At 47.5% G+C, this 13,378-nt stretch overlaps 1 protein-coding gene across 2 annotated transcripts in view; it reads right to left on the bottom strand.

Annotated features, from left to right (window-relative positions):
• Nucleotides 1-9,256, bottom strand: part of BRMS1 (BRMS1 transcriptional repressor and anoikis regulator) — a 61,179-nt gene extending 51,923 nt beyond the window's left edge. Inside the window, exon 1 of one of the 2 annotated variants that reach the window (XM_077456257.1) lies at nt 9,107-9,256. In XM_077456257.1, coding sequence (XP_077312383.1) covers nt 9,107-9,112 — 6 coding nt within the window. In that variant the 5' untranslated portion in view covers nt 9,113-9,256. The remainder of the gene's footprint in view (nt 1-9,106) is intronic. The other variant, XM_077456249.1, reaches the window with a different exon arrangement.
• Between the last annotated feature and the right edge of the window lie 4,122 nt (nt 9,257-13,378).

The following is a 13,378-nucleotide window of genomic DNA, read 5'->3' as shown; positions in this document are numbered from 1 at the left end:
AGCTGGGCAGCATTAGTACCAGCACTTCACACTGAGATATTGGGACACATCACAGGAATAAAACTTCAAGGGGCAAGGGAATTTAAACCTGGATAGTTGGCAAGTATGAGGCAGCTGTTTTGGGCCCCACAACAATGACAGGGCCCAGGGCAGCTGTCCCTTTTGCCCTGCCTTAAAGGCGGCCCTGAGTCCGCCTGCCAGTTTTCTACTCCCAGGATGTAAATGGCCAACAAGGCCGGTACATGTCGCTCTGCCCACTGAAGGGTGTGAGCAACCGCCTGTGCTGCAGCCGAGCTTCTTGTTCCTCGATGGTTGACATATGCCACCGCCGTGGCTTTGTCTGACTAGATCCTGATCGGATGCCCTCTTAGTCTCGATCATGTGGAGAGGCATAGCCTGATCGCTCGGAGCTCGAGCACATTGATCAGCAACTTGGATTCCTCCCCCAACCAGAGGCCCTGGGGCGACTGTACTCCCAGTACTCCACCCCAGCCGGTCAGGCTGGCGTCCGTTGTGATCACTGTCCCATGCAGAGATAGGAACGACTTCCCTCCCTGAAGTGCCAGGGATCTCAGCCACCAGAGCAGGGAGTCCCTGACTGACTGGCTCACCAGAATCTGCCGATCCAGGGATAACAGAGATTTGTCCCATTTTGTCAATATCTCCTTCTGCAAGACTCTGGTGTGAAACTGGGCGTACGGTACCGCCTCGCATGCAGAAGCTCAGCGACAACCACCTGCGGTTCATCAATAGTCTTACCACGGCTCTGAGAGTCTGCAGTTTTGTCTGAAGGGAGAAAACACACTCTCGCTTCCATGGAGTCCAGCAGTAAGCCTAGGTACTCCAAGCGCTAAGTCAGTATAAGCAACGACTTTGAGGTTCAACAGCCACCCAAATACCTGCAGGGTTTGCATGGTGATCGCCACATCCTCCTTTAATTCTGAGGCGGAAGCTGCTCTCAGGAGATTGTCTAGGTAACCTACGATTGCCACCCCGCGTTGTCGCAACAACACCAAAACTGGAGCCAATACCTTGGTAAAGACTCGGGGGGTGCTGATGCCAAGCCAAAAGGGAAGAGCCAAACACTGATAGTGGGCTGCCCCTACTGCAAATCGCAGAAACCTCTCATGCCTGAGGCATATGGGTATGTGCAGGTACACATCCTGGATGTCCAAAGACACCAGGGAGTCCCCTTGATGGAGTGCAGTGACTACTGAGCGAACCGATTCCATTCTGAACCTCTGTACTTTTACAAAGCAATTGAGGGCTTTTTGGTCCAAGACTGGACGTTCACCTTCCTTTTTGGGGACTACAAACAGATTGGAGTAGAACCCCTGAAACCTTTCCGATTCTGGAACAGGCACCATCACCCCGCGGTTTAGCAGGTCCCTTACTGCCCCCAATAGGGCCTCCCGGTGAGCCGGGAGTAAGGGTATGCTGGAGGGGAAGACTCTGTTTGGTGACCAAGAGAAAAACTATCTTGTAGCCAGAGGAAATCAGTTTGCAGGCCCATTGGTTGGACAGCCGAGAGGGCCACGCGGCTGCAAACTCCCAAAGGCGACCCCCCACCCGAGAGACGGACGGGGCAAACCTTCATGCGGTAGCACTTTTGCTCGCAGGCTTGTTAGGCTTGCGGCTCCCGGGAGACTTTTGTCCCTCAGAGGTCAACCTGTCGGACTGGGAGCGTTTAGCCGAAGTCCCGGACGGACGAAAAAGCCTCTTTTAAGCGGAAAAATTAGGGCCCTTGCCTGCGGTGTGGCTCTTTAGTCTTCCTGGCCTGTGGGAGCAAGGTACTCTTCCCGCCTGTGACATTCTTAATAATGTCATCCAACGAGGCTGCAAAGAGCCGCTGACCAAGGAAGGGTAGATCTATCAAGGCTTTTTTAGATGCTTGGTCCACAGACCAGCATTTTAGCCAAATCAGGCACCGCAGCACCACTGCTGACACTGAAGCCCTGGAGAGCAAAGGAAGCGTATCCAGGGTCGAGTCACAAACATACTTAAGGCCGTGCACTAACTGGTCTGCTAGTTCTGCACAGACAGGAGTAGCCTGCTGCTTCTCCAATTTGCAGCGCAAAAGTTTTGCCCATTCAGTAAGTAAGTGTCTGCGACACAAGTGCTGTAGCCAGTACTGGTCGTATTGCTGACCCCACAACCGTAAACAAGGAATGGACCACTGCCTCGGCCTTCCTGTCAGTAGGGTCCTTAAATGCAGGAGTCCCCACTAGCGGGATCGTTGTTACTTTGTTTAACCTGGATACTGGGGGGTCCATGACCGGAGGAGACAACCATTTTTTAAGAAGGCTCTCCTCAAACGGGTAGCGCACCGCCATTCTTTTAGGGACCAAGAAGGTCCATTGCGGGCTTCCCCATTCCTTGTATATGAACTTATGGAAATAAGTGAGATACGGAAACACCTTAGGTGTATGGGCTGGCTTACGGGACCCAAAAGGGACTGATACTTCAGCAGAGGAACCTGCTGTATCCTGAATTTTCAGGGTATCATGCACAGCTGCAAAAAAAAACACAATGTTCTGAGCAGCAGGGACCAGCATTGAGGATAAAAAACTATGCTGGGCTACAACAAATTGGCTGCCGGCCGCCCTGGGACATAATCACAAAGAAAACGGCCACCGAGCTACAGAAAAAAAATGGCCCCTGACCATGCTTTACACTGAGGCAAACCAAAAATGGCCGACAAACAAGGACAGAGATAATGGTGGCAAAACAGCACTATGGCGATCAGCACATGCAGACCTCCAGACACCCATCGGGGAGACCACAGACACCCAGCACAGCCCCCAGGGGACCCCTGGCTATAGGTACACACACCGCTCAGCAGCCCATCATGCAGCATCGGTCATGTGTGTTTTCCCCCGGAGCGTTGCACTCACCGGCTGCCCCTGGAGCATGAGGGGCATGTCGTGGCTGACCCAGCGCGTAGCTAGGGTCTGCACGCACTCGATGGCCAGGCTGGGGAGACTACAAGGATCTATATCATCCAGCCTGTCACCCAGCCGGCTGTTGATTGCAGATCACAGAATCTTGCACAAAAGGCAAACATTCAGCAAAAAATCCCAAGATTGATGGTCCCGCAGGGAGCCTAGGTCTTTCTCCTTCAATAGGCAAAAAAAACTGAGCTGCAGGAAGCAGGCTGAGGGGTTATTACCAGAGGGACTGCCCCTTGGGCAGAACTATAAAGTTCTGTTGTTTTTTCATGTAGTACATGTTCTACCTAGTCCTCTCCTGAAGGTGGCGTAATAACCCTAGGGTCAAGATTAATGGGGCTGTGTCCGTCAGTGAACGAAAGAGAAAAAATACTTTAAATGATTTATTTATTTTTTAATTTTTACAGTCGCTTTCATTTTTTTTTTTTATTATCACTTTTATCTGCTGTCACAAGGAACATAAACATCCCTTGTTAGAGCAATAGGCACGTGATGGGTACTTTTTAAGGAGAGATCTGGGGTCCCTCCTCTACACTTAAAAGCATTTGATCACACCAAGATCGATGTGATGAAATGCTTTTCATTTTTAAATATGGCACTGTTTACATCTGGGTAAACTGGAAGTGATATAGGGTCCTGGTCATTGCTACCTGTGTCTAAAAAACAAAACCGGGCTGATGCCTGCACCTGCAGGCATCATTCCGGTGTAACTACCTGAAGTCCAGCAATGTACTGCTGGTCATCAAATAGTTATAGTGATATTAAAGAGGACCTTCAGTCCTTTTTTTCATCTTTCCATCTATTAAATCTTCTGCCCTTATTTTAACTATGGATAGTAAAACATTTTTTTCTGCCAGTAAATACAGCCCACTTCCTGTTTCTTGCCTGGTAAAATGCCTAGGGTTATGAAATCATGCACAGCTCTTTCTCACTCTCATGAGAGTTTGCCAGTAAGGGAGAGGGGATGAGTCATGAGGGCCAATGAGAGCTGCAGAGCTGGATGTGTACAACTATGTGTCTGTGTAAATCCAGGAAGTGAACAGGCAGCAGCTTCAGCTGCCCACAGTTAAAATGATTGCAGCCAGACTCAGTGGAGGGAGAAGTCTGCAGCATATTTGGCAAGTAAAGAATCACTGTATATATAAAATAATATGCAAAGTGGTTGGAGAGAAGCTTCAGAATGGCAAAGATGTTTTTATTTGAAATTATGTGAGCAGACTGTAGTTACTCTTTGGAGTTATATTGTTATTTTTAAAAGAATAAAAACTTGTCATACTTACCTGCTCTGTGTAGTGATTTTGCACAGAACAGCCCTGATCCTCCTCTTCTTGGGTCCCCTGCCAGTGATCATCGCTCCGCTATCATGTCAAGTGCACCCACAGCAAAATGCTGGCTGTAGGGACAGCTGAGAAGGCTTGCTCCCGAGCCGCTGCTCTTCACGTTCATTCAGATGTGGAGCCATGGCTCGGCTCGGCCCCTCTCTCTTCTCATTGGCTCACTGGCTGTGAGGAAGGAGAGTCCCCAGAGAGCCGAGACTTTCATGCACATCGCTGGATTGCAATGGGGCTCAGGTAAGTATTCGGGGGGCTGCTGCATAGAGGTTTTTTACCTTCGTGCATAGAGAGCATGAAGATAAAAAACTTTGAGCATTTAGAACCACTTTAAATGTATTAATATTTTGAGTATACCCCATGGGTTATAATCTGGTAACCCACCTACTTTATTGTACAGCATGCAATTTCCATTTCAGATACAGCACAAATGATATCCCACATATAGGCCTGTCACCCAGGAGATGGGAGACAGCTATCCCACCTTTTAGATGCAAAAGCCTAGTCATGTGTGATCTTGATCCAGTCAGTATTTTCTTGCATATTCAAATAAATTATCAATGGTAACGTAGCTTTGTCATGTCTGCTTTCATGGATTAGGTGTGGATTTTGACAGCACCACAAAGTCGGTGTTGCAGCGATTTGAACAGTTCCATTGCCTGACAAAAGGGTGCGACTTGTCATGCAATTTAGCCTGTCAAATCGCATGACAAGACGCACCAGTGTGAACAAGGACTAAAATAAAGCAACACCTTGGCCTTCATTCCAGATCTTCTTCTAAAGCATTCAATTGGTTATTTACAGCTTAGCCAATCCCTGTTTATTAGTTGTTTGCTAATTATTATTACAGCAGAATGGTTAATAGTTATTCCTGAGTGGAAATAGCAGTTCTTTTGAAGTTTCCAGACCCTTGTTAAGGCAATCAATTAGATATTTACAGATTTAGCTAATAACAGCTCTAGGCTAAGTAGATTGTATGGCCTTACTGGAAAAGTTGTGCATTCCTGAGTCATGTTCTCGGAGGGGGTCACAGGCTGTGATAAGCTGGATCTGGTGTCTCCTGTTCTAAAACAAATGGAGTGCCTGACTTATGAATTTTAAAACAACATGGCTGCCCTGTCTTGTGAGAAATGCCAATGTGTGCATTGTGATGATAATGTGAATTGGGCAGTGGTGTGAGAAGACTCTCTTCTCACACCACTGCCCAGTTCACATTATCATCACAATGCATACATTGGCATTCAGGGTTGCACCGGTACGTTTTTTCACGAATACTCATGAACCCCAGAACCTGAAATCGATACTTTTGTGCTGCAATTTGAGTCCATATAAAATGAATGAGCTCAAATCACACTTCAAAGAATTGCATGCGATTTGAACAGGAATGCGGTATGAATCCTGTGCAAATCCCATACGGTTTTCCACACCACGCCTGTGTGAACTCAGGCTTGTCATAGTGATTTCAGCCTGGGTTTCCACAGGAGCGGTGCAGGAAACTGTATGTGATTCGGACATAAATCACAACACATTCCTGTTCAATTTGTATGCGATTCTTCGCAGTGCAATTTTAGCACATTTATTTTACATGGGCTCAAATCACAGCATAAATGTATTGGTACTCCGTTATCGGCAAGTACTTCACTGAACTTTTTGGTACTTGTACTCGCCAGTAAAAAAGGTATCGGTGCAACCCTATTGGCATTTATATTATTATTATTATACAGGATTTATATAGCGAAACAGTTTGCGCAGCACTTTACAACATGGGGGCAGACAGTACAGTTACAGTACAAGAGGAATCAGAGGGCCCTGCTCATTAGAGCTTACAAACTAGAAGGGAGGGTCAAGTGAAACAAAAAGGTAATAACTATGGGTGATGAGATGATGGAGAAAATGAAAATACAGTTGTTAGGTGTGGGTAGGATAGGCATCTCTGAAGAGGAGGGTTTTTAGGGATCGTCTAAAAGACAAGAGTAGGAAATAATCGGACAGATTGGGGTAAGGAGTTCCACAGGATTGGAGTGGCTCTGAAAAAGTCCTGGAGGTGAGCATGTGTTGAGGTGACCAGGGAGCTAGAGCAGGAGATCTTGAGAGGAAAGAAGAGAACGATTAGGTTGGTATTTTGAAACTAGGCTAGTGATGTAGCTGGGGGATAAGTTGTGGATGGCTTTGTAAGTAATTGTTAGTATTTTGAATTAAATTTGTTGGGTGAAAGTAAGGTCAGTGGAGGGATTGACAGAGAGGAGTAGCAGAAGACACAGAGCGATTGGTAAGGTGGAGGAGTCTGGCAGCAGCATTCACGATGGATTGAAGGGGCAATAGCCTGTGTAGAGGTAAGCCAATGAGAAGGGAGTTGCAGTATTCGAGGCGAGAGATGACCAGCGAGTGAATTATGAGCTTTGTTGTGTCATTGGTTAGAAAGGGACATATTTTGGAGATGTTGTGGAGGTTGAGGCGGCAAGATTTGGACAGTGAATGGACGTGGGACTTAAAGGAGAGTTCAGAGTCCAGGACTTAACCCAGGACCTTGGCATGCGGGGATGGGCTTATAGTTGTGCCATCGATTTTGACAGAGAAATCAGGGATGGGGCACTTGGGGGAAAGAAAAATGATAAAAGTTTGGTTTTGGATAGATTGAGTTTGAGGAAGTGGTGTGACATCCAGACTTGTATATCTGATAGAAAATTAGTGATATGTGAGGAGACCAAGGGAGTGAGCTGAGGGGTAGAGAAACAGTTTTTGGGTGTAGTCAACGTAGCAATAGTATTGGAGGCCATGGGAGGCCATCAGCTGACCCAGGGAGGAGGTATAGATTGAAAATAGGAGAGGTCTAAGAAAAGAACCTTGGGGGATACCAACAGAGAAAGGAAGAGGAGAAGGAGGAAGTAGAATTGTAAGTAATGCTAAAGGTGCGGTTGGATAAGTAGGAAGAGAACCAGCGAAAAGTACAGTCATGGAGACCAAAGGCATGGAGTTTTTTGAGGAGGAGGGGATGGTCAACCATATCAAAGGCAGCAGAAGGGTCCAGGAGTAGGAGTACAGAATAGTGTCCATTGGTTTTGGCTGTTAGTAGATCATTTGTTAGTTTTAGGAGAGCAGTGTCTGTGGAGTGTTGAGGAAGAAATCCAGACTGAAGGCTATTCTCAGCAAGGTGGTCGCTCACTCAGTTGTACACCAGATGAAGGGGAACAAAGAGATGGGGCATAGGTTTTTAAGATTGGTTGGGTCCAGTGAGGGGTTTTTAAGTATGGGGCTGACTAGCGCATGTTTTAGAGAGTTGAGGAAGATGTGGGTTAGAGAGTGTAGACTAGAGCCAGAGGGTGAATGCAGTATTTGCAAGGGAATAGGATCCAGAGGGCAGGTGGTTAGCTGGATGTTAGCAAGTAGTTTAGCAACCTTGTCTATAGTAGTGGGGTTTGAAAGAGGGAAGTAATGATTGTACATGTGGGCATGGAGTGTAAAGCATGGGGGGTAGCGTAAGAGCAGAAATCTCCTCATGAATTATATCGATCTTCTGACTGAAGTGATTGGCAATTTCCTGGGCAGTGAGTGAGTTAGTGGGTGGAGGACAAAGTAGAGAGTTGAAAGTAGAGAAGAGGTGACGGGGACGGGATGATAAGTTGTTAATGAGAGTGATGAAATAGGTCTGCTGGGCAGTGAGGAGGCTGGAATTGTATTTTTGGAGGGCAGACTAATATTGGTTGAAATCTTTTGGTGACTTAGTCTTATGCCACGTGAGCATGACTATGTTTTTTCAGATGTCTAGTGTCATCTGTTTGCCAAGGTTGCTGCACAACACGTAATGCATGTTTAGGTACCATACCAGAAAAATCAAGATTCAGCAGCTACAAATACTGTAGCTGCTGACTTTTAACCCCTAGGCACTGACGTTATATGAAAACATACGGCCTCTCTGCACCAATTTGCACACACAGCTGTGCCGACAGCATGTGCCCTGCACACTTACCAGTTGCTAATCTCTGCAGTCACGTGATCATAAACCCAGCCCCATCGCCAGGCATCTGTGACCCCCTTAAAGGGCTGGGAGGCACCAGCTCCAAGGGGTTAATATAAGGGCACTTGCCTATCCAGGGATTCCGTCACGTCCTTGCCCAAGCCGATATGTTAAACGGCTTTGGGGTCCAGGCGCCAATATTTAATGTAAGGTCACTTAGTGAATGGTCCCTATTGGGACCTGTGATGTGTCCCAGAAATCTGCGGGGAAGGGGAGGGGGGGCTGGGGACTTCTGCTCAAATCGCCACGGCGATCTAACCGGAAATGGAAGTGGGTATGGTTTATGTTAGCAAAAAAAACAAAAACAAAAACACAACAGGTACCTGCTCCCCCCAAAAAATGCCAATAATTAAAGGGGGAGCGGGGATGCAAAGAAGCAGAATGCCCCCTTTTTGGTGAAGTAGTGCTTTAATAACACTGATGGGTGAGATGTTGCAATTCCAAATAAATGTACAAAGTTCTTTAACCGAAGACTTTGTATATACATCTATATACCATGGAATACAGCGCAGTGCAGTTCAGGCAATGCCCAGCACGTTGCACACAGGACAGGCTATGGAAGGAGGTTGTAGTGTATGGAGGGGGCAGTGCAGGTAAGTCTTCCCCTCCATAACATACGACACACACACACACTCTCTCCTCCCCGGTAGCAGGTCTCTCACATACTTCTTCCTTCTTCTCCTCCTCCAAAATAAAAAAAAACACTCCAACAAAACTGCCCCCGTTTCCGTCACCCCCTAATTCTCACCTTCTCGCCCCCTCACCTAAATCCCCCCCCCCCCCCCGTCTGGCTCCAGCCCCCAATCGCTCACCTTCATAACTCTCCAGGCCGCTCTGCAAAGAGGCTACAACAAAATGGCAGCGGAGACTGTCTCTAACTTTATCCACCGAAAGATGGCGAAAGACAAAGCGGCCGTCAAGTTAAGCCGACATTTTCTTGAAGACTAATAAAGTTTTTCACGGACAAAGTCTCCGTGTGCTGAAAAATGCCGCCGTCTACAGCCGCAAGCTCTGCCCAATTGTGACGGAAAACTCGAATTGCGCATGTCTTCACTATATTTTTTGGGGGGGGGGGTGGAAGGAGGAAAAAAAGATGTGAGTGGTTTATGTTAGCAAAAAAAAAAAAAAAAAGAACTCTTTCTTGTGAGAAGTTGTCAGTGGGGAGAAGAATTCTAGCGTTAAAAAAAAAAAAAAACTCGTCCACCTTTAAAAAACAAATACGTATGCACTAGTAGAGAAAAGAAGTTTAAAGGCTGTGGTAAAATACAACATGAGCCTGTCCTGCTCTGGACTAAGACGGTATATAAGGCATAGAGTGCAGGGGTCAGCAGTGTGTAGAGTTCAGGGGCCAGGAATAAGTAACGCACAGCGTTCAGGGGTCAGGAATGTGTAATGGATAGAGTCCAGGGGTCAGGAATGTGTAATGAATAGAGTCCAGGGGTCAGGAATGTGTAATGGATAGAGTCCAGGGGGAAGGAGTGTGTAATGTATAGAGTCCAGGGGTCAGGAATGTGTAATGTATAGAGTCCAGGGGGCAGGGGTGTGTAATGTATAGAGTCCAGGGGGCAGGAGTGTGTGATGTATAGAGTCCAGGGGTCAGGAGTGTGTGATGTATAGAGTCCAGGGGTCAGGAGTGTGTGATGTATAGATTCCAGGAGTCAGGAGTGTGTAATGGATAGAGTCCAGGGGGCAGGGGTGTGTGATGTATAGAGTCCAGGGGGCAGGGGTGTGTAATGTATAGGGGGCAGGGGTGTGTAATGTATAGAGTCCAGGGGGCAGGGGTGTGTAATGTATAGAGTCCAGGGGTCAGGAGTGTGTAATGGATAGAGTCCAGGGGTCAGGAGTGTGTAATGGATAGAGTCCAGGGGTCAGGAGTGTGTACTGGATAGAGTCCAGGGGTCAGGAGTGTGTACTGGATAGAGTCCAGGGGTCAGGAGTGTGTACTGGATAGAGTCCAGGGGTCAGGAGTGTGTAATGGATAGAGTCCAGGGGGCAGGGGTGTGTAATGTATAGAGTCCAGGGGGCAGGAATGTGTTATGTATAGAGTCCAGGGGGCAGGAGTATGTAATGTATAGAGTCCAGGGGTCAGGAGTGTGTAATGTATAGAGTCCAGGGGTCAGGAGTGTGTAATGGATAGGGTCCAGGGGGCAGGGGTGTGTAATGTATAGAGTCCAGGGGTCAGGAGTGTGTAATGGATAGAGTCCAGGGGTCAGGAGTGTGTAATGGATAGAGTCCAGGGGTCAGGAATGTGTAACGGATAGAGCCCAACACAAATGCAATGGTAAGGAGTGAGTAACACACAACGTGCAGGGATCAGGAGTAAGTAATACACAGAGTGTAGGCATCAGGAATAAGTAACACACTGAGTGCAGGGGTCAGTTATGCACAGATTGTGGGGGTCTGGAGCAAGTAATGTACAGAGTATGGGGGTCAGAAGGAGTAATTTAATGCAAGGAGTAAGGGGGTCAGAAGCAGGTTACACAGAGTGCAGGAGTAAGTAATGTACAAAGTGCAGGGGTCAAACATAAGTAATGCACAAGGCGTAGCGGTCATGGTCTGCGAGGCCAATAAGGTAATACTGCAATGACTGTCAAATTCTCTGTCAACAACCTCCTCAGGAATTTCAGGATTAAAGAAATTGGAGGGAAGGCATAGGCCAGTTTCGCAAACCAAGGATGGGTCAAGGCGTCCATACCCTCCGCTAATGGATGAGGATAGCGTGGGAGGAACCGCCTCACCTTGCAGTTAGTTGATGAGCCAAAAAGATCCAGTTGTGGATACCCCCACTTGTGGGTGATCTGTTTGAACACTTCTGGGTGAAGGGACCATTCTTTGGATCCTTGAATAGTCTGGATAGGTGTTTCGGTTTCAAGTTCAGACAGCTTGGAAAATATATGGCCCTCAAATTTGGGAAATATTGTTGTGCTGATCTCATGATCGGTTCCACCTCTCAAGACGGATTGACTGTGCGTCCCACCTTGTCGCTGTATTAGGGCTGAAACAACTAATCGATTATGAAATTAATCGATTACTATTTTCATAATCGATTAATCGGCCAGTAACAAAATGGGGTTAAAAAAAAAACTAAAATGAGCCCTTTATAGTACAAAAAGAGCAAATAATCGCTACTGTAAATATTACTTTCACTGTTACAATGTTACAGTAACAAAATGAACCCCTTCCAGTAGTGATTATCTGCTTTTTTTCTACTATATGCTGCCCACTGATTTTAATGGGCAGGGGCGCATTAGGAGTAGTGTATACACCGCTCCTACAGCGCTGCAAAGATGCAGCTTGTAGGACTTTTTTTTGGCGTCCTGCCAACGCACCGCTCTAGTGTGAAAGCACTTGGGCTTTGACACTGGAGTGAGAGGAAAGGCTCTTTACAGGCGCTATGCAGTCTCTATTTTTAGCGCTATAGTGCCTGTAAAGCACCTCAGTGTGAAAGCAGCCTTAGGCTCATGCTGGTAGAAGAACCGAAAGGTGCAAAGTGGACTGCATGGCAACGAAGAAAGAAATAAGAGGAGAGAGATGGGAAAACACATACACACACACACACATCCCTTTTTTGTTTTTGCAGGGAGAAAGAGAAAAACTGGGCAAAGCATACCCCCCATCCCCTAAAGACGGCTACAGCATGGTTGTCTTATTCTGGGATGGTGTTCATGGATGTCCTCACAGAATCGTGCTCCTCCAGACCCGGTGCGTCACAGAACAGGATAAAGGGCCAATGACAGTGGCCCTTTACCACGTGATCTCTCCGTCCAATGACGGAGCAATCACTAGTCAACAAACCAAACTTGTCCAGTGCAGCTCCTGCCCTTTCCTTGCACCGATCCGTACAGTGTGTGAGGAGAGGAGGGAGCCGGGTGCAGCACTGTGGGCTGTCTCTGGAGTGTCCACAGTGCTGATCTGTGCCCATCCATGCTACATCCATCCCTGGCTCATCCATGCTCCATATGTGCTCATACATGCCTCATATGTGCCCATCCATGCTCCATATGTGCCCATCTATACTTCATCCATCCCTGGCTCATCCATGTTCCCTCCATCTCTGGCTCATCTGTGCTCCATCCATCCCTGGCTCACCCATGCTCATCTGTGCGCCATCCATCCCTGGCTCATTCATGCTCAATCCATGCTCCATCCATCCCTGGCTCATTCATGCTCAATCCGTGCTCCATCCATGCTCATCTATGCTCTATCCATTCCTGGCTCATTCATGCTCCATTTATCTGTGCTCATCCATGCTTCATCCATCCCTGGCTCATCCGTGCTCATCCATTCTCCATCCAACCCTGGCTCATGTATGCTCCATCCATCCATCCGTGCTCATCCATGCTCAATCCGTGCTCAATCTGTGCTCATCCATCCCTGGCTCATCTGTGCTCATCCATTCTCCATCCATCCATGGCTCATCTGTGCTCCATCCATCCCTGGCTCATCCATGCTCAATCTGTGCTCCATCCATCCCTGGCTCATACATGCTCCATCCATCCCTGATTCTGCAAAGTCTGCGAAAGGACCCTAGGATTCGTGGTATCAAGGAGGGGGATCATTACTGGCCGGCAACCCTTCTTGAGCCACGGTACAAGGGTAAAGTTGCAGAGCTCATCCTGCCATTGCAGAGGATGAAACATCTTCAGGAGGCCTTGAAGAAAGGTTTGTGTAACGCATTTATAGACCCTGGGAGGTTACCATTTCCTGGTGCTGGACAAAGTGTTGCTGAGGCTTCGTTCAGTCAGAGGAAGAGTGGTGGAGAAGGTGGCCGGCTGACCGATCCCTTTAAACAATTTTTCAGTCCTCAGGCCAAGGTCTGATCGGTTCAAGCAACCATCGCCAGCATCTGCATTATATGGTGCAGGAATATCTAGGGGCAATGGCAGACTTGGAGACCTTTCCAACAGAGCATCCACTGGGTTACTGGGTCTTGAGCATGGACCACTGGCCAGAACTTGCTCAATATGCAATTGAGCTACTGGCCTGTCCTGCATCCAGCTTGCTTTCTGAATGCACATTCAGTGCTGCTGTAACGGATCAGAGAGTGCGCCTGTCCACAGACTCCGTTGATAAGCTTTCATTCA

This window comes from Lithobates pipiens, unplaced genomic scaffold (assembly GCF_037356315.1).
Source record: "Lithobates pipiens isolate NorthernLeopardFrog02 unplaced genomic scaffold, aLitPip1_a1.2 Scaffold_10, whole genome shotgun sequence".
NCBI classification, from domain to species: domain Eukaryota; kingdom Metazoa; phylum Chordata; class Amphibia; order Anura; family Ranidae; genus Lithobates; species Lithobates pipiens.
This window is presented reverse-complemented; position numbering and strand designations above follow the sequence as displayed.